The following is a 22,071-nucleotide window of genomic DNA, read 5'->3' on the forward strand; positions in this document are numbered from 1 at the left end:
GCCAGCCACCGCTTTCTTTTCGAGCTGCTGCTCACGCAACGTCACTGGACAGCTGAACACGCTCGGAGGAAAGCGCCAACCGCCAGATCTGTTACGTCAGCTAACAGACGCCTGCGCCGACTAGCATCGCGCTGAGTGAGTGATGGGGAGAGAAGGAGGGGCCATCCTACCCACCCAGAGAGAGCGAGGCCAATTGTGCTCTCTCGGACTCCCGGCTACGGATGGCTGTAGCATCACCAGGGATCGAACTCGCGATCTCCTGATGATAGGGCCAACGCTTAGACGGTTGCGCCACTCGGAAGCCCACCACTTATGGTACATCTTAACTAGTAGAGCGAGTGTAGTAGTGATCGTAGATTAAAACACTGTCACACAGAGTGACGTTTTCACTCTGCAGCCAAATCAATAACGACACCTGACATAAACAGGAAACATTACATGTATGATCTTCACAGTAAATCACTTGTGTTTCTCTCTTTCCGTGCCACGTTTACTTTGTTTAAGGTGTGTCAGCCGTATTAGCTCTAATTCAAAAAGAGACTGTTTTATGATAAAGTCGTGTCCTCAAAGCGTCCGTCTCTCACGTGTGATTATTCTGTTCTGCTCTTTTTTTCAATGTTCAAACCTCTCATACAATATTTTAAAGGCAGTTAATCAATGAACGGTTGGCACCTTAGCGAAGCTGTGACGAATATAATCATCATTTGAATCTGCTGAACGCAAAAAAAAATATTATGTTAGCAATGTTAGTTATATTTTAAAAAGATCAGCATCAGACACAACCTGAGCACTGATGCAGTTATTTCTTCGCACACAGTTGACTTGTATACTTGAGTCACCCACCTGTTTTGGAACGACCCCGTAGCAAAATATCTCGGTGCCAGACACAAGACTCAGGGCTCTGCTACTGTCTGTGTTATGTTGCAGATCTGTGGCTAGACCGAAAACAGGTGTAATCCATCCTGCAGAACTGGTCGCCGACGCAAACTGAGATGTATTCCGTTTTCCCATTGATCAAATTTTAACTGCCATTTTAACTGATTTTTTCACAGCAGAACTCACACCGACTATAGGGTGCGTGTAAATTTTAAGGTATAACTTAAAGCTACGTTGAAACTATGGTACTCGGTGCAACTGGTTAAATTGTAGTAGCTCGTAAACCTGAACGTAGTGGCAGTTTACGCTCAAACTAGGCTACGATTGAACGTTCAACTGGTGCAACTGGCTGCAGGTGTTTAATAAAGAGCACTTCTTTTGGTGGAATCATGGCCTCCGCTGTGTTTCACTCTACGCCGATGCTACAATACATTTAAATGTACTTTTTAAGAAAATGACTAAAGTTACAGCCAGTAAGCTTCCCTTATAGCTAATATTAGCTAAACTGTCTAGCTAACAGGCAACGACTGAACAGATTTAGGTTTAATAATGAGCTGACGTGCTTAAAACAAACTAGATAGTATCAGGTTAGCAGGCCAGCCAGCTGATGGCTTTTACAGGTTGAAAGCTGAGCTGTGAAAAGCAGAGATTTATTTTAATCAGTAATGGTTAATCAATATCGATGCACTGAATACTTTAGAAATAAACTCAGGTAAAAGAAAACTTACAATAAGCAACTTACATAAATAACCGCCGTTAAAAGGGAAACGTAGTGAAGCGCAACACTGTAATTCATGACTTTATCTGGTACCGACTGGCTGGAGCTGAAGCTGGACTCCAGCAGCAGCTGCAGTGTATATATCTCTGTGTGGGGTCGTACACTACAGGCAGCGGTGCGGCTCCCTTTGTCAGCATTTCAACCTACGAGCTTGTAAATTCAGCGTCTGTCCTCCACCGTTAGTTAGAGAGGAGCTGCTCGCTGGAGGCCTCAGAATTACGGGTGACATCAGCTCTACGTCTCTGTCCTCACGAGCCATGGAGGAAACTAGTGAGCGCACAGCGTTGTGTTTCTCTGCCACTAGGTGGCGAAATGGGGAGAAGGATACTTACGGGGTCTCCAAACTACAGATGATGTAGTACGCAGTGAAGGAGTACTGATAGACCTGCAGGGGAGAGAGAGAGAGAGAGAGAAAGAGAGAGAGAGAAAGAGAGAGAGAGAGAGAGAGAGAGAGAGAGAGAGAGAGAGAGAGAGAGATGGGGCAGTTTAATAAGTAAGTAAGTAAGCAAGTAAATAAATAAACAAACAAACAAACAAACACCACTGGAGCTGATCCAGGTATAATTTTTATGAAACCATACAAGTAATTAAATAAAAAAAATTAAGTATTATTAATAAGGCAAGGCAAGTTTATTTATATAGCATCTTTCATTCACTGCTGTCATTTAAAGTGCTTTACAAAGGGGAAAAGTCAGAAAATACAAAGTGGTTTAAAAAAGTAAATGCAAATAGAAAAACGTAATTAAAAACAACATTAAACACAATAAAAACATGATTAAAACAATAAATTTACAAGAGAAAATCATCAAATTAAAAATCAAATGAGAAATTTAATTAGGAGAGTTAAATAAACAAATTAAACATTAAAAGTTAGATTAGGATAAATAATCATAAATAATTAATAATAATAAATAAGAATTAAAAATAACATTTTAAATAATAGCAAACTACTACTACTACACTACTACTACTAATAATAATAATATTACTTATTATGACTATTATTATTATTATTATTTTTATTATTATTATTATGTGCAAGCTACATTAATCCTGATTCACTGTTGATCAGTTGTTTCTTTGTTTTCCTTTTCTCTTTTGTGTTTGTGTATTCAGAATGTAATAACCACACACACATATCAACAATGAAGTGACTGCACTGCAGCATTTTAAAGTACCTGGCAACCACATCTTCAGCAAGGTCAATCAAATGTGATTATAATCAATATTAAAAGCACCATAAATCATTATTATGTTGCTCTCTTGAGAACCTACAGACCACAGAGGAAAATGTACCACCTTTTAAAGGCCCCACAAAACGAAACACCAACTCTTATTCACTTTTCATGGAATAAGAGTTTGAGGAAATATGTAAACATTGTTAAAGCTTCAAAACGTTCACTCTCCAGTTCATACAGTCCGTATATGGAATCCAAGCTTCAAAAACTTTTGAATGAGGCAAAAATCCACGGCAGCCAATCAGTACAGAGCTCATTTACTTATATCAGTCTTAGAGGAACAGTGACTGTTTAATATTAGGAGATAAAGAGAGGTCTATGGAATATGGTTATAAAAGAACAAATGGACAGTTTGGGTCCATAAACCACACAAATGTTATGTTAAGTGGACCTCAAAGGAAAAAACACCATACAAGAAAAATGTAGCATATGGGGCCCATAAGGGCACAGAACTGACACACGTGATGTAGAAGAGGAGTAAACATTAGTGAGGATTAGCATGCTACACCTGTACAGAGAGAGAGAGAGAGAGAGAGAGAGAGAGAGAGAGAGAGAGAGAGAGAGAGAGAGAGAGAGAGAGAGAGAGAGAGAGAGAGATCCTCTGTGAAGGGCAGGCAACAGTGTGGCAGAGTCAGAGGGAGGAGGGGTGTGTGTGTGTGTGTGTGTGTGTGTGTGTGTGTTTGTGTGTGTGTGTGTGTTTGTGTGTGTGTGTGTGTGTGCGCAATGACAGCTGGGGGACAGAGCTGTCATCCATCACAGCAATGTTGCGACGGACATAGAATAACGAAATAGTTCACACACACACACACACACACACACACACACACACACACACACACACACATATACACACCCCCACACCCCTTGTGTCTTCCAGTCTCCTCTCTCTGCCAAGTGTGTGTGTGTGTGTGTGTGTGTGTGTGTGTGTGTGCCGATGACACTTCTGAACTGTATGTTCAGTCCAGAGAGACAGGTGGTCTAATCACAACTACTCTCTGTCACCAGCAGGAGGACTACGGCCTCGTCTCAATCCAACAAAAACTGCCTCTCCTCAATACTTTAAAAAATGACTTCCCACCAAAACAATCCTGCTTCACTCAATACAACGAGTCCTGCATCACGCTAACACACAAACAGCCTAGTGCCAATTCAGCAAAGAAAACCTGCCTCGTCCCAATCCAACAATAACTGTCATTTCCAGTACACCGAAAAAACTGCCTAGTCCCAATTCAACAAGAACCACCTCCTCTCAATACATCAAAAAACTGACTCGGCCCAGTACACACCAAAAACTCATTCCAGTGCACACATATAAGCCTTGCCCCAATAAAAATACGCCTCGCCACGATCCAACAAAAAGCCTGCCTCGTCGCGATCCAACATAGCCTGCCTTGTCATAATCCAACAAAAAGCCTGCCTCGTCACGATCCAACAAAGCCTGCCTCGTCACGATTTAACAAAAAGTCTGCCTCGTCACAATCCAACAAAAAGTCTGCCTCGTCACAATCCAACAAAAAGCTTGCCTCATCATAATCCAACAAAAAGCCTGCCTCGTTACGATTCAACAAAAAGTCTGCCTCGTCACAATCCAACAAAAAGTCTGCCTCGTCACAATCCAACAAAAAGCCTGCCTTGTCACGATCCAACAAAAAGCCTGCCTTGTCACGATCCAACAATAAGCCTTCCTCGTCACGATCCGACAAAAAGCCTGCCTCGTCACTATCCAACAAAAAGCCTGCCTCATTACGATCCAACAAAAAGCCTGCCTCGTCACGATCCAACAAAGCCTGCCTCGTCACGATCCAACAAAAAGCCTGCCTCGTCACAATCCAACAAAAGCCTGCCTCGTCACGATCCAACAAAAAGCCTGCCTCGTCACGATCCAACAATAAGCCTTCCTCGTCACAATCCAACAATAAGTCTGCCTCGTCACGATCCAACAAAAAGCCTGCCTCGTCACGATCCAACAAACAACAACAGCTGCCTTGTTGGATTGTGATAAAGTGGTGAAGTGTGTTTCTCCGGCAGGTGTTGTGTCTGTGATATGATTACTCTGAGTCTCCTGCTGCTCAGCTTCGCTCCTCATCCTTCTGTATTATATAAGCTGCAGTTGTTGGAGGTTCTCTTTGTGGAGAGCCACACAATGTACCCCAACTGTGTAAGAATAATATTTATTATATGCATGTCATACATAAACTCAGTTTATATGGCCAAAAGTATGTGGACACCTAACCATCACACATATATAAGCTTGTTGAACATTCCATTCCAAACCACAGGCAATAACATGGAGCTGCCCCTCTATAACAGCCTCCACTCTTCTAGGAAGGTTTTCCACAAGATTTTGGAGTGAGTCTGTGGGAATTTGTGCCCATTCATGTTTAAAGAGCATTTGTGAGATCAGGCACTGATGTTGGACGAGAGGGCCTGGATCACAGTCAACATTCCAGTTCATCCCAAAGGTGTTCAGTGGGGTTGAGGTCAGGGCTCTGTGCAGGCCACTGGAGTTCCTCCACACCAAACTGGTCAAACCATGTATTTATGGAGCTGCTTTGCGCACTGGAGCTCAGCCACGCTGGAACAGGAAAGGTTCTTCCCCAAACGTTGGGGAAAGTTGGAAAGCATTAAAAAAATTGGAAAAAATTGGAAGCATATAATTGTCTAAAATGTCTTTGGATGCTGTGGCATTAACATCACCCTACACTATTAAAAAACATGGTTCTTCAAGGGTTCTTTAGTAAAGATAATGGTTCTGTATAGAACCATGAATGCTTAAAGAACCCTTTACATGATTTAAAGATTCTTTGCATGGTGAAATAGTTCTTCAGATTGATGGAGAATGTGTTGTATATGATTATATATAGAACCTTTTGAAAATGGTTCTATATATAGCATGAAAAAGGGTTCTTTTACTGTTACAAGCTTGACATCGTAACAACAGCAGAACCCATTTTGGTGCTACACAGAACCATTTTCAAAAGGATCTATATATAACCACACACAACACATTCTCCATCAATCTGAAGAACTATTTCACCATGCAAAGAACCATTTAAGCAGGAAATGGCTCTATATAGAACTCATGGTTCTAAACAGAACCATTGTCTTTGCTAAAGAACTCTTGAAGAACCATCTTTTTTAAGATTGTACCTCTTGTCGTGCAAAATAACTCTGGTTTGCTGTTTTAATGTTTGAGATTTTTCAGCTTCTTTTGTTGGCCAGTGACTTTAAGGGAGCAGAGCAGAGTGAAGCTTTTCTCACAGCTTAAAATAAAATCTCTCTTTTAACAAAGATAGAATTTGGATTATCGTCTGGCTGTTAACAACCAAAAATTCCTTTACTTCATGGCTGCTGCCATGAAGGCCGGATAGGCTACCACAACTCACAACACCCAGTCTGAGCATGCGTCGCTAGTGTAGGAAAAAGTACCTACTTATCTATATAATTCATGTACATTTAACTTATTTTGAAGACATTATTTCCTTCGGTACGTAGCCCTACATTCACTAAAACAGGCATTCATTTTGATGCAAGGACTCACAGAAATGTGTCAAGAACAGGTATTTACCTGCTAACAGTGTTGCACGTGAGTTCATCTTCCAACATGATGTTTATGCATTTAGCAACAGTCAAATCTGTACTTTTTTTATTTTTTTTAATTGCTCAGAATTGCAGAGGTACATCCTCCTCATCAAACGCCTCAAAACACCCATATCTTCAGCCTCCTGCATTGGCCGATAATTTTAAGGGAGCAGTTTCTTTACCTTAAAAACCGGAAATGATGGTTAAGATACTTACAGGATTATTTAAGGAAAATTCTATTGTTGAGGGAAAAAGTAAGGGTGTGGTTTTACTTTAGTACACTCAAGTACCACCCAGCGCTTTTTGTGCAGCACACTTAAACTTGAAAAACACTCCTCCACCAAACCAGTGGCGGCATGCTTTACACCACTCTAGCCAACACTTAGTATTGCGCAGTGTGATCTTAGGCTTGTGTGTATCTACTTGGTCATTGAAGCCCAATTCATGAAGCTCTCAGCACACAATTCTTGTGCTGATGTTGCTTCCAGAGGCAGTTTAGGACCTTGTAGCGAGTGATGCGACAGAAGATTGGTGATACACATTTCAGCACTCGTTGGCTTTGCTCTGTGAGTTTGTGTGGTCTACTGTTTCCTGACTGAGCTGTTGTTACTTCTAGATGCTTCCACTTCACTATAATAGCACCCACAGTTGATGGGGCAGATTTAGCAGGGCAGAAGTTTCACAAACTGACTTGTGGGAAAGGTGGCATCCTATGACTGCGTCATGTTTAGTCAGCGAGCTCTTCGGTGCGACCCATTCTACTGCCAGTGTTTGTCTATGGAGACTGCAGGACTATGCGCAGCTGAAACACCTGAACTCAATAATTAGGAGGGGTACTTTTGGCCATATAGTGTATGATCCATATACACTACATATAAATGTGAGTATCTATATGTAATATAGATCTACAAGGTCTGGAGCATTTTGTTGGACCTGTAGGTTAGAACTGATTTTCTCTGGTTTTACTACAACAGGGGTGCTCAGTCATGGTCCTGGAGATCTACCACCCTGCAGAGTTTGGCTCCAAACCTACCTGATCCGGGTAATGAAGGCCTTCAGGAGGATGTGAACATTAGGACCAGGTGTGAAGGATCTGAACTCTACAGGGTGGGAGATCTCCAGGACCAGGACTGGACACCCCTGCACTACAATGTCAGGATTGTTTTGTCCTGAAGATGCAACAAATCAAGTACACACACACACACACACACACACACACACACACACACACACACACACACACACACACACATACACTCCACTTACCGGCTGCACGTTGTAGGCCAGCAAAACATGCTTCATATCTGGAGACACTTCGTACTTGCTGGCCTTATACATTTCCTGGAAAGCGCAGAAGAAGGAGAAGAAAGGAGATGAGGCTTTTAACCAAGCATGAGCTTTCTATTAAAATAATGCTTAAACCGCTGCTTTTGACGGATGGATTCCAGCCGCCGACGAAACAGCCGAAACATTAATCTCTCCGGCCTGGAACAAACATAATGTTGTGTGTCGCTTTATCCTGCCTGTTCAGCAGCGACGGGATGGAGAAGAAGAGAGAGAGAGAGAGAGAGAGAAAGACAGAGAGAGAGAGAGAGAGAGAGAGAGAGAGAGAGAGAGAGAGAGAAAGAGAGAGATAGGGAGAGTGAGAGAGAGAGAGAGGCAGAGAGAGAAAGGAGAGAGAGAGAGCGAGAGATGGGAAATGGCTCACGCTAACGAGCTAACTGCACGTCCCGCTAATGATGGATCGTTTGAATGTCGTTTATTAGAAAAAAGGAAAAAAGCTGCCAGAGCTTTGATCTGCTGACGAGCTGACAGAGAGAGAGGAGAGGGGGTGGGGGAGAGAGAGAATTTCTTCTGCAGAAAGAGCACTGGATCTTTTTAGCAAGTAATGATTCTTGTTTAAAAGAAAAGAAAGGTGGAAAAGAGAGAGAGAGAGTGAAGGGAAGAGAGAGAGAGGGAGGAAAATAAAGTGGAAGCTAAGGAGAGAGAAAGTGACACAGCTGGAGAGAAAATGAGAGAAAGAGAAAGAAAAAGAATTAAAATAGTAGAGAGAATGAAAATAGAGCGAGAAAGTAAGAGAAATGTATGGGGAAAAAGAGAGAGAGCGAGTGAGAGAGGGAGAGAGCGAGAGAGAGAAAAGTGTATTATCCTGCAGACAAAGCACAGGATCTCTTACACATCTGATAATTCATGTTTGAAAGAGGAAAAGGCAGAAAAGAGAGAGAGAGTAGAAGAAAATGTGTACGAAAGAAAATGTGAGAGAACAGAAAAGGTGAGAAAATGAGTGAGAGAAAAGGAAGAGAGAGAAATGATAGAGTTAGAACGAGTAAAGGAGAATTAAAGAGAGAAAGAAAGTAAGAGAAAGTAATGGGTCAGAGAGAGAAAAATTAGAGGAAGAGAAAGTAAGAACTAGAAAAAGAGAAACAAAGAAATAAGAATAGAGAAATAGAGAAAGAAAAGAGACAGAGCAAGAGAGAAATGATAGAAAGAGAAAAAGAGAGAAATAAAGAAAAGAAGGCGAGAAAGAAAGAAACAGTGGGAGAGAATGATAGACTGTGAAACAGAAAGACAGCGAGAAAGTAAGGGAGTGTGGAAGAGAGAAGCGATAGAAAGAGAGCAGGACAGTAAAGATACAGAGAAATCACAGCTGAAAAGATAAAAAAGACAGAAATGAAGAAATTAAGGTGAGAAAGAGGAATAGAGAGTGTACAAAAGTAAAAGAGAAAGAAGAGAAGGTGAGAAAGAAATAGACAGAGAAAGAGTGAGAAAGAGAGAAAAATGACAGTTTGAAATGAAAAGAGAGCAAAGTAGTAGAAAGTAAGAGAGTGAGGAAGAAAGAAAACAATAAAAAGAGTAAAAGAGAGAGATAAAGAAACAAAGAAGAGAGAGAGAGAGAAAGAGAGAGAGAGAGAGTGAGAGAGAGAGAAAGAGAAAGAGAGAGAGGGAGAGAGGGAGAAGGAGAAAGAGAGAGAGAGAGGAGAGAGAGAGGGAGAAAGAGAGAGAGAGAGAGAGAGAGAGAGAGAGAGAGAGAGAGAGAGAGACACAGAGAGAGACTCACAAACTTCCTGTTGGGAACCAGCACTGTTGTGTCATTTGTTTCCACATTGAACTTCACCACATCACCTTCACGAGTACGATACAGCAGCTCCTGACCTACAGACCGAGGGGGAGAGAGAGAGAGAGAGAGAGAGAGAGAGAGAGAGAGAGATATGAAGAGGGCGAAAGGGATAAAGAGGAAGAAAGAGAAAAGAGAGAGAAACTCCATTAAGACGTAAATCGGGTGGGTCATTCTCATTTACAGTGACGTGTTTTCTGATTAAACTGGTCTAAATAAGCTTCAGTCTGAAGATGTGATCAAACTACAACACTGTCAGAAACAGGAGTCACTGCTGATACACAAACACAGAGATACACACTGTTTATTACTATTACAACTGAACGTGAGGGTGGGCGATATGTATAAACATACCGTCACGATACCTGAACACATTTTTATGACATGACATGTTTAAAGAATTCATGCTAGAAAGGATAAAATACACCAGCAAAACATCAGCATCACATTTAAAAACAACGATGAAACATATAGAATTCAGTTCAATATTTAAGAAGGTAAAATTAAACAATTGCTAAAAATAAATGTATTAAATATAAAATAATAGCATTATTATTGTTATTTGTGAAAACACTATTATTTGTTCACCACAGCACATGACCTCAAGCGTTGCTTTTATACAACAGTTCTGCAAACTAAAAGAAAGTAAAGCAAAGCAGCTCCGAATATTATAGACAATGTTCTTTAACATCAGAAATTCTTTCCACTAAAAGAAGCAGAATCTTTTTCTGTTACGGACAGAGCAGTAAAGTGGGTTTTATATTTGGATATTCACTGAATATTTAAATTTCTCTCCACAATCTGTCATAAAATAAAAGTCCCCAAATAATTAAAACTTCATTTACCTCTCTGCTCAAAGACAGACAGCAAACTACAGTTAAAAATATCCATTGTTAAATTTTGCTGAACATAATGGTTCAGAAAAGCGAGTCACTGATGTTGTAGTCACTGCGGATCACTGATGCTTAAGCACTAAACAGTGCTTAACATATTTCCCATGTATTTAGTTAAAAGAAGGCAGAAGTGTATGAGCAAAAACGCTTGTTCTGTGGCCGCTACCATAAACGCAAACAGCTTTAGCTTGTTAACTTGCTTATGTCACCTTATGTCAAACTCTCTACACAACACCATACTATCCGAGTTTACATTGTGGTGCTCTAATTGGTGATGTAATAGCTCTGGGTATCTTCATCTTCATCTGGAAGAGTAAAAGATTTGCTAAATTAACGGCGGCTTCAGCAGCAAGGGTTACCAAAGACAGAGGGTCCCCCCACAAATTCTGCCATAAATTGAGTTACTTCCATGCTGAATAGATGCGAATAGAACAGCAAGAAGAACAGCCAACCAGTATGTTTACAAACATTCTGATTGGATGATAAAATGGGCCGACATCCAATAAACGACTTATTGCTATGGAGTTTATACAGTTAAAATATTGTTGCTGTCGGAACAAAACCTCATATCTCCTAAATGGCAACTTTACAGGGGAAGGAAAAACATACTTTACTTTTAATGTAAGTCAATGGAACCAGACATTTTTCCAAGTCATTTTGGGCCGTTTCTTTTGGTCCATTCATCATGAAATTTACACACAATGTAAAGGGCAGCAGGTATTTTCAAATTATGCCAAAAACTGAAAAACGACAAAAATGGAGATACGAGGTTTTGTTCTGTTTTTTGTTGTTTACAAGCCCTTTAAATAGGTGTAAATCTGTCTTTTTGTGATCTGTACAGTTGTTCAGTGTTGTAGAATGACAGACTTTATCCACCAATTACTCAAAAGTGTCTAAGGTAACATGATGTACCACTATAATGATAACATTTTTAATTTTCCCAGTCTTAGGTGCACAGTTAGTGTTTGTATTGATGAATAAACAGGTCTTCATTCTGCGCCTGAAGACACCAGCTGGAAAGAGTTTCTATGCTTATCTTCAGTATCACGAAAGACGCGCAAGACAGAAAACTTTTATACGACCCCCCTGGTGCAATCCCCGGCGGTTCCACAGGGGGGCACATTCTGCAATCCTGCTGATAAAACTCTCTCACATTTCTTTCGCGACACTGACTTTGGCAAAGACGAAGGCCAGCAGCGCTTTCAGCTCTAGCTGGGCCTAAGCCACAAGTCCTCGGCACGTAGGGCTGAGCAAACACTCCAGCTTTAATAGTGGATTAGAGGCCTTTTTTTCCATCTCGCTTGCATAACTAATCACCGATAAGAGGTGACACAATTACCATCACAATGACATTAACAGCAAAAACGCAGGAGGCAATCAAAGCACGGCTTTTCGCACGGATCGGATAACTGTGGAAGCTCAGCAGACGCAATTAACAGTTTCTGCTGCTCTTGCGCAACACAGGAACATTATGCAGATAAGCAGGAGATAAAACAGGAGCTTATTAAGGTGAGAAGAAAATACCTTTATACAGTCAGCAATAAGAAGTAAAGGTGTAATCACATTTTTGAGCGGTCAAATGCGCCTTTTGACCTTTACACCCCTCCTCTGCCCAGCTTCATTTTTTCTCTTCTGTCGTCTGAATTTACTACCGGAATGTAAATAAGGAAACATCGGAGGAACAAAAGCAGAAAGTATTTATCTAACAGAAAATTATCCAAAAGCCTTAATAAGCAGTATGCTGTGTGTCCACTTTGTACCTTTATTACAGCTTCCATTGTTTCCTGGAGTCTCACTTTCAGTTTCTCAAAGAATCTGCAGACACACCTCCAAAGTTCAGTCTTAGAAGTTGGTTGATCATTTTCTGAAGTAATCAAACACATTCAGTGATGTTGAGGTCTGGACTCTGGGGTGGTCAGTCCACTTTTCTGAGAGCAGATTTTTTGAGTTTTACGTTACATCATGTCTTCTTCTGTGAGTTTATTGGCTGGTTGCAAAGCATAAATTGCCTGACCCATGTAGACCTGGAGTTTCCCCATTATCTGATTACTCAAGTGCATGTAAACGCATTGATCGGATTACTTACAAAATCTGATTTTCTGCAGTTATCAGATTATTAAGTGCATATAAATGCACTCACTGTATGATCCACTGATATCTATAAACACGAACAAACGTAAGCTGCATAGATGAAATCGGCAGTAAAAAACATCTTGACGCCTGACTTTTGTCCACGTATTGATAATTGGACAGCTAACACATTATCACCGGTCTGAAAGGGTCCACTGTTCCGTTGTCCATTGTTCAGCGGAAGGTCGTCTTTGAATTCATATTGGAAGCTAAAAATTGACCGGTGCACCAGAATACCTCAGAGCCATCATTTGTTCCCATGACCGATATGTCCCTTCCCTTTTCCCTGTGGGCACTGCCCCTGTGGCCTGCAGCCTCCATCCACCGCTCTCTCCTCCGTCTCTCGGAGTCTATCCATCACGCCGTCCAGACAGGCACGTTCAGAACACCTAGCTGTTCCCTGTCCCCATCACTCAGCCCGCGGCCTCGTCCCAAACCTAATCTCCACCGCTGCGCTGAGGAACACTGCCTACACCAGAGTGCACTTGCTGTCATCTGTTATCTCTACAATTCTCTATAATACTGTTCCAACACTCCACACTCTGATCTGTACCCAGCATGGACCTTAAACTTCTGTAAACTGTGTTCCTCCACTATCTACAGCATCTCTGAAATCCCAGCAGTATCTCTGCTGCTGTTTACACTATCTCTGTACTCACTTTCTGAACTTTGGAACAGGTATTTCTCCTGCTTCTCTTTTTTCAGCAGTAAATGGGAATCTATGGGAACAAGAGTGGGCAAGATTAGTCTAGCTGGACCGCAAATACAGCCTGTAGGGAACACGGTGTGCTGGATGGCTAACATTACAGAAAACATTCATGCTTGATGCCATGGTTACGAAACTAGCTATACTATTAAGATGGTATTAGTTTGACATCGAAAGGTGAGGTAATCATTCCCAGAGAATCGATTTTAGTACCGTCATTTGAAGAATTCTCCCTGCGTAATTCAGTCACTGAGACATAGAGTCATTCAGAGTGGTTTGGTGTGAAATGGTTCACTGTAGAAAACTTATAGACCCAGAGGTCTTTACAGTGGTGTTGATAGGAACCAGGGGTCACCATGACTACAACACTAATATAGACATTTTATTTACTATCCAGAACCACCAGTGAACCAACAGGAGTCTTCTGAGTGTTTATATGTCATGTTGATGATGATAAAATAGTGATAAATCTGGAAAAATCTGAAAAAGTTTTCTTTGGGGACTTTTTTGCCTCGCAACGCCCTGCATGAATAAAGAATGTAACTTTACAAATAAATGCATTTTAGGCTTTAGCCTTCTCAAAAATAATGTTTAAGGCAGTGAATTCATAACCATTCCATGTAATAACTTTCTGTAAGGGAGCTTTTAGAGATGGACGTCTGGTTCCTATCACCACCACTGTGAACAATTCTGGCTAAGTTCTAGTTTTTCTAGAATGGAGCATTCCATTCAGAATTACTTTTTTGTATTTCCAGATGAATAGATTTACATATGATTTTTCTCATGACTTCGCACAGTACTGGACGTCCAGAAAACATCCCAGCCAGGGAGATGTAAAGGTGATGCTACGCCACCGTCATAGTATCCCAAGTGGTTGCTAAAGTGTTGCTAGACCACTGCCATGTTATTCCAGGTGGTCGGTAAGGTGTTGCAAGCTGTTGCTATGTTATCCCAGGTGTTTACAATGCCACTGCTATTGCTATGATATCCCAGGTGGCTGCTAAGGTGTTGCTAGAGCACTGTTTCTGTATAGGCTCTACCAATCATGCAAAGTGTTGTGGTTCTAGTGAGAGGTAAGTTGGCTAAATAAATAAATAAACAAACAAACAAACTAACAGTCTGTCTGGAACATTAACTATTCTTCGTCAGCCTGATGAGGTCCAGCAAGACCTGAACTGAGTAAATCTGAGGATTTGAATCGAAACAATTATACAATTATACAATTATCTGAGCATTGTGTGTGGATTTGATTGCTAAATGTGAAAAATACTTTGAATTTGTTTGCTGCAAATTCAGTTGTTTAAAAGTTGTATTTTGAAAGCGTTTGATTTATTTTACGCTCCTTCCACTCAGATGAGCTTCTGAACGAGGCCAAGGCTGAGGCTGAGGCAGCTGGGCACTCAGGAAGGGCAAACAAACACAGATACCATCAAACTCTCAGATTATATTCAGCTTTTTTGTTGGATTTCTATTTCCACAGCAGTCTCTCGCAGTCTCTCTCTCTCTCTCTCTCTCTCTCTCCCCTCAGTGCTCTCACACAACTCTGGATGTCGGTATGCTGGTAAAGGACATCTGTCAGAAATAAAAAACAAAAAAACACTACAGGGTCACTTCAGCTGCCCCACTTGCCTCCCCCCCAACTGAGAAAACACAACTTCTACAGGTTTCTCTGAGACACACAAACTCCACATCTCCCTTCAGTACTCTCTCTCTCTCTCTCTCTCTCTCATTGGTCTCAGGCTGTTTGTGTTGGTGTCTCTGATTCTCGGAGTGATCACTTTCTCTGCATCTCTCTTCCCACTTCCCTCCTTCATCCTCTTCACTTTCTCTCTCTCTGCCCCCCTCTCCATCTCCTCTTGTTCTCCTCTCTTCTCTGTCCTTATTTCTTCCTTTCTCTGTCTCTCTTTTCTCTCTTCTTTATTTGTCTCTCCCTATTCTTTTATCATTCTGTTCTCTCTCTTTCTGCTTCCTCTGTCCTCCACCTGTACTCTGTATAATTCACTCAGATAACTCTGTGAGCCTAATTCTTCATTAAGGCTGGTGAGAATGGCTAATAGTGGCTGCTGGAAGTTCCTCCTGTCATACTAACATATAAAACATTTATCTCTCTATTTTAAACACACTAACTTACCAACTCACTTCACATCTCACTCCATCCCTCACTCTTAACCTGTGATATAATAAATAACTCCATTTCTTCATTTACGTGAATAATTTAGAACTCTTGTTACTGTTCTTCGTTTTATTATTCTACACCTGTACGCTTTTTCACGGGACCATAGTTTTCAAGCTAGAACCACAAAACTTATGCAGGATAATTGAGTCTATATGGGAATACTGTGCTTGTGCTTCCAGGACTGATACAGTGATACAGTTTTTATGCAGCATTCGTTCAAACACAATGACTTTCCCCCAGATATAATGAATGGAAGAATGTTGAGAAGACATTAAATTCAGACACACATATGTATTCGCATATAGTTACACACATATTAGCAACCACGTGGAATACCATAGCAATAGCACAGCAACACCATAGCAACCACCTAGACACCGTGGCAAAAATCTAGCCATGCCTTAGAAACCACCTGGGATAACACAGCAATGACCACTTTAGCAACCACCAGGGACACCATAGCAATGCCCTACAAACACCTTAGCAACCACCTGGGATACCATTGCAATGGCCTAGTTACACCTTAACAACCACCTGGGATGTCATATCAATGGCCTAGTAACACCTTAGCAACCTCCTTCGGTACCACAGCAATGGCCTAGGAACACCTTAGCAACCTCCAGGTATAACATACTAACACCATGGCAACCACCTGGGATACTACTGCAATGGCCTAGTAACACCTTAGCAACCACCTGGGATACCATTACAATGACCTAGTAACACCTTAACAACCACCTGGGATACCATTACAATGGCCTAGTAACACCTTAGCAACCACCTGGGGTACTACAGCAATGGCCTAGTAACACCTTAGCAAACCCCAGGTATAACATAGTAACACCATGGCAACCACCTGGGATAACATAGCAATAGCCAAGCAACACCTTAACAACCACCTGGGATACCATTACAATGGCCTAGTAACTCCTTAGCAACCCCCAGGTATAACATAGTAACACCATGGCAACCACCTAGGATACCACTGCAATGGCCTTGTAACACTTTAACAACCACCTGGGATACCATTACAATGGCCTAGTAATACCTTCACACCTCCACAGCAATGATCTAGAAAAACTGTAGTAACTACCTGGGATAACATTGTAACACCATGGCAACCATCTGGAATACCATAGTGATATGGCCTAGCAACATCTTAGCAATCATCTGGGAAAACAACTTAAAAAATGAAAAAATAACGGAGGTAATTCAGGAACTTCCCCTTCTGGGTGTCACTGCCGCTGTGCTGTACTATTTAAACTACACAGCCTGTCATAACAAAATCTCTTCTCTTCAACTTTCAATCACAAAAGTGAGTTTAGCATCTGCACTTTTACAGAACTTCTCCGCTCATTTCCGTTACGTTTAGTTACGAGCGAGAAGTAATTAATATAAAATTACAGCGTTCTTTTGTTATCGTGATTCTCAGGGTTAATACAAATGACTCCTTCCTCTGTTCTCCACCTCCTTCTGACAGCTTAATTAAAGCCGGAGAGGCTGGCCGCAGCAGGCCGGGCTGCAGAGTGGACTAAAGGCCAGAGGAGTGGATCAGGAGAGGGCAGTGAGGCCACGGGCCTATAGGAGGCTCAATAAGAGGAAAAAATCTACTGCACACAGTGCTGAGCTCAGCTTTATTTACACTGTTCTCTGCTTATCTGAATTGTGGAGCTGTGAAAAAATCCCTGCAGATTTCTTTGAGAATCTGAAAGTAAATCTCCCGGAAAGAATGGAAGCTGTAATAAAGTCAGAGTGGACACACTAGGTACTGAAAATAATTGATTTTGTATTCAGTCGGTGAGGCGTCTCTGCAATTTTCTGTTAAATATGTTTTGTACTTTTGCCAGATGCTGAAATATGAATAACTTGTATTTAATGGTCAAGTATTGACAGGATATTAAATAAATGAGTGGTGGTCTTACATTAGAGTGAACTAAGGGGTGAATGGGTGCATTTTAAATGCATGCCATATTGTTGCTTCCTGAGAAAATCCATCTTCATTTTTTCGATTTTTACTTTTCTACATTATTTGAGCACGGCTGCTTTTCTTTATATTGTGGGAAAAAATCATGACTAATAGACCAACAAAAATGCTCCAAAACTGCTTAGGATAAAACCTCTTTACATTAACTTACACTGAAAGTAAAGCCCGTTTTTGCCCTCTCCTGTAAACCGTTTTGGAGATGCCTGTTTTTCTTTGGACAGCGACGGTATATAAAAGTGTAAGTCTGGAGTTTGGAGTGATGCCATAGAAGAACCATTTCATTCCAGTGTCTTAGGCCTAATCTCCATCTGCAGTATCTGGAGAAAACTATTAATAACGCTTTTCCCTTCTATTCAGAGTAAAGTAATGAGAAAAGCACTGAAATGACTGTCAGTGGTACACACTACTGTATACTACAGATGCTGCAGATGGAGATTAGGAGACTGAAATGCTGGAGTATTACTTATGAAAGTGGTTTATCTGAGGATATCATCGCTCCAAAGATCCCTATAACACAGACAAGTCAAACTGGGGACCTTCCAGGCCAAAGTGCTGCGGAGTCAAGTGTTTACCCTCATCTATCGCTCTGAGTTCAGTTCATGAAGGCCTTGCTGATCAGCCGATGAGCTGAATCAGGTGTGTATAATGAGGCAGAGTACTGAAGTGTGTAGTGTTTTGGCCTGCAAGGACTGGAGCCTGACACATGTGATTTAACCCAACTTTTAAGAGCAGAGAGCTGCTGGAAAAGTCTATTCATTCATGTTTTTGGTGCTTTTTCCCAATCAGATTCTCTATGGTCTTAAACATTTCAGAGGATTTATTCTATATTGAAAGGTTAGGAATGATCTCCAGTGTTCAGTGTTTTAATGTAGAATATTTTTCTTTAATATATCGTTGCTGTCAGGACAAAACCTCGTATCTCCATTTTCGTTTTTCAGTTTTTGAGAAAATTTGAAAATATCTGTTGCTCTTTACATTATGTGTAAATTTCAAGATGAAAGGACCAAAAGAAACGGCCCAAAATGACTTGGAGAGAATTCTGGTTCCATTGACTTACATTAAAAGTAAAGTAGGTTTTTTCCTTCTCCTGTAAAGTTACCATTTTGGAGATGGTTTTGTTCTGACAGCAGCGATACGTCACTTATGACGTGGAATATATTTCTCTGGCTGATGTGTCTCTATGAGGTCTGTAGTATGTTTATGTGGTACTTGGAAACTGAACGTTCCTTGAGAACGTTATTGTGAGATATGGACTTATTTTTGTCGATATCCAAACTATAACAGACACGGTATTGGAACTGGGTATAAGCTGTTTCTATCACTGTGGAACTGGATGACTTTGTGGAGATTTTTCAGGAACCTCCGAGGCCTTGGGCCTAACTAAGAGTGACCGCTGCAGATGTCACTAAGATTTGCATGAGGATCCAGTAATGGGGTCGGGGGTAAGCAACCAAGAGAATTTTTCAGGGGCACAGCCATGTCTTTGTGCAGCTCTGCCTAGAATGTTGTTGTTGTTGTTGTTTGCTAAATGAAGACTGATTAATTACCATTTGAAGAAAGTGCAGTGCAGAACAGCACTAGCAGCTGGTTTTTGGATGGAATGCAGCTTTGCTTTTCTAGCTCTCTATTCTGCAGGCTTTCTAACAGCCGATTCATCCCACCAGCATGCTCTTCTGATGATGGACAATACCCCCCACCCCCACTCCATCTTTCTTCCTGACTGATCACTTTCTACAGTACAGACAAAAGGAGAAGAAACAGTTGATGAAGCTCTGTATGACAGCACAAGCCATAAAGCTCCCTCTCCCTCTCTCTCTCTCTCTCTCTCTCTCACATACATGTAATGGCCTTATGATTAAGTGCTCCTTTATGGCTTTGTAAGAAGCACTCAGTCTCGGCTAAGGCCGCCAGAATGGAGCTTCTCTGCTTTTGTGACCGCTGCTTTGGCAGTTTTCAAACATTGTCTGCTTTTCTGTGTCTCATACTAAAGCTCTTATAGCAGAAAGGACACTACTCCACATTCTGATGGATCTGCTAAAGCCTCTGTGAAACCTAGCAGATGGCCTTTCTTCAACAGCAAACGCGACAGGTTAGAAAGCCGTATGACGCAGGAGGTAAACCGAGGCTTTATTCACATTAAAGCTACACAGCAAATTAGCATATGCAAATAAAGAAGAATACCCCAACTGGCCACTCTCTTGCTGGTGTACTGTTGATATAAACTTTGTGTTAGTCCTTCTCTAGGTCTTCATCAATGGTCAGTTTCTGACCACGGAGCTGCTCTTGACTGGATGTTTCTAATAAAGTGGCCAGTGAGTGGAAGTGCAAGGTAGGTGTTTCTAATAATGTGGCCAGTGAGTGGAAAGACAAGGTAAGTGTTTCTAATAAAGTGGCCAGTGAGCGGAAGTGCAAGGTAGGTGTTTCAAATAAAGTGGCCAGTGAGTGGAAGTGCAAGGTAGGTGTTTCTAATAAAGTGGCCAGTGAGTGGAAGAACAAGGTAGGTGTTTCTAATAAAGTGGCCAGTGAGTGGAAGTACAAGATAGGTGTTTCTAATAAAGTGGCCAGTGAGTGGAAGAACAAGGTAGGTGTTTCTAATAAAGTGGCAGTGAGTGGAAGTACAAGGTAAGTGTTTCTAATAAAGTGGCCAGTGAGTGGAAGAACAAGGTAGGTGTTTGATATCTTTTCATTGGACAGGTGCAAATTGAGTTTCAAGTGTAGGTCAGTCCACATGCCTGAGCAATGTGATAAAAAGCACCAACCTCTGAAACAAAATGAGTGTGTCTGATCATTATAAGTGAACTGAGCTTAAAGCAGCTTCTTATAAAATCAGATTTTTATTCCCTATGTAGAAAAACAGATCATGTTTTCTTCATCGGTTTGCACTAATATAACGCTTAAAAGAATAAGCAGGCTTATTTTTAACTCTTAGTTTAGTTTTATTTAACAAAATTACCAAGCAGAGAACAAATAAGCCTATCCCTGGATTACATTTACATTCAGAATGCTGTGTAGTCCACTGTGTAGAACTTAGATTCGTCCCTGTCCAGCAAACTGACCCTGTATTGTGGTGATTCTCCCATTTCATTCATTTCTTCTCTTCTTATTTCATTTCATGAAGTTTCGACTGGAATCAAAAGTGGTAAGATCTTAAAACACTCAATGAAAACTTGTTGAATCAGGATATATACTTTTACCCTGTTCTTCAATGGTCAGGACCCCCATGGACCCTCACAGAGCAGGTACTATTTGGGTGGTGGATCATTCTCAGCACTGCAGTAACACTGACGTGGTGGTGGTGTGTTAGTGTGTGTTGTGCTGGTCTGAGTGGATCAGACACAGCAGTGCTGCTGTAGTTTTTAAACACCTCAGTGTGGCTGCTGGACTGAGAATAGTCCACCAACCAAAAATATCCAGCCAACAGCGTCCTGTGGGCAGCGTCCTGTGACCACTGATGAAGGGCTAGAGAATGACCAACACAAACTGTGCAACCGCAGATGAGCTATCGTCTCTGACTTTACATCTACAAGGTGGACTGACAGGGTTGGAGTGTCTAATAGAGTGGACAGTGAGTGGACACAGTGTTTAAAACTCCAGCAGCACCGCTGTATCTGATCCACTCAGACCAGTGCAACACATACTAACACACCACCACCACGTCAGTGTTACTGCAGTGATGAGAATGATCCACCACCCAAATAGTACCTGCTCTGTGAGGGTCCATGGGGGTCCTGACCACTGAAGAACAGGGTAAAAGGGGGCTAACAAAGTATCCAGAGAAACAGATGGACTACAGTCTGTAACTGTAGAACTACAAAGTGCACCTATATAGTAAGTGGAGCTGATAAAATGGACAATGAGCGTAGAAACAAGGAGGTGGTCAGAATGTTATGCCTGATTGGTGTATATATAGCTACTGTTTAGTCATTTGATTACATTTTCATGAGCAGCGTAGGCTACATCAATGCACCAGAGTGAGAGACTAAACCAGGCCCCGATGATGTAACTAATGTAACTTCTTCTCCTCTCTGAGCTCGGTGGCCCACTTAATTGGTCTTGATTAAATTGATTTTTCTCCCTGGTACAGGTAATTTGTTCTGGCGGGACGGCTGATGGAGAGACGGCGTCGGCTGCAGGGTGAGACTTATCGAGTTCGTCTGAGGCGGAACAAAAGCGCCGGAGATCCGCACTAATGCAGCCCTATGGCACAGGTGAGCTATGAAAGGAAATGGAGCTTGTAAAAGATTCACACCACCTTTAATTAAAAAGACTGTTTCAGCACTGCCATCGCTCAGGCTCTGCTTCACCCACACAGCTCACCTATCAAAAAAGTGCCTCGTACAGTCGCATACAGAAGTTTGGACACTTTTGGTCAAGTTACATGTTTTGTGAGCACCAGCAAGGTGGAGCTACAAGCGAGGGGTTTCTGAACATAAGGTGGCACATCCACTACAGTCAACTGACTTAAATAAGGCACTTTTTCTGCACATTTCACTGCTTAATGTCTTTTTCCTGTATTACAACCATAAATAAAATATTAATTGTACATCAACATGTGTTATGTCATTTGACTAGGGCGCCAAATGTTTGCATATG

The 22,071-nt window shown here is 41.4% G+C and overlaps 1 protein-coding gene across 1 annotated transcript in view; it reads right to left on the reverse strand.

The window, feature by feature from the left end:
- dpp6a (dipeptidyl-peptidase 6a) overlaps positions 1 to 22,071 on the reverse strand; it is a 507,676-nt gene that overhangs the window by 99,056 nt on the left and 386,549 nt on the right. Inside the window, exons 4-6 of the mRNA XM_036581752.1 lie at positions 9,533 to 9,627; positions 7,741 to 7,815; positions 1,987 to 2,039 (exon numbers count right to left, since the gene is read on the reverse strand). Of these exons, the coding sequence (XP_036437645.1) occupies positions 1,987 to 2,039; positions 7,741 to 7,815; positions 9,533 to 9,627 (223 nt within the window). The remainder of the gene's footprint in view (positions 1 to 1,986; positions 2,040 to 7,740; positions 7,816 to 9,532; positions 9,628 to 22,071) is intronic.

Source organism: Colossoma macropomum, unplaced genomic scaffold (assembly GCF_904425465.1).
Source record: "Colossoma macropomum unplaced genomic scaffold, Colossoma_macropomum, whole genome shotgun sequence".
NCBI lineage: Eukaryota > Metazoa > Chordata > Actinopteri > Characiformes > Serrasalmidae > Colossoma > Colossoma macropomum.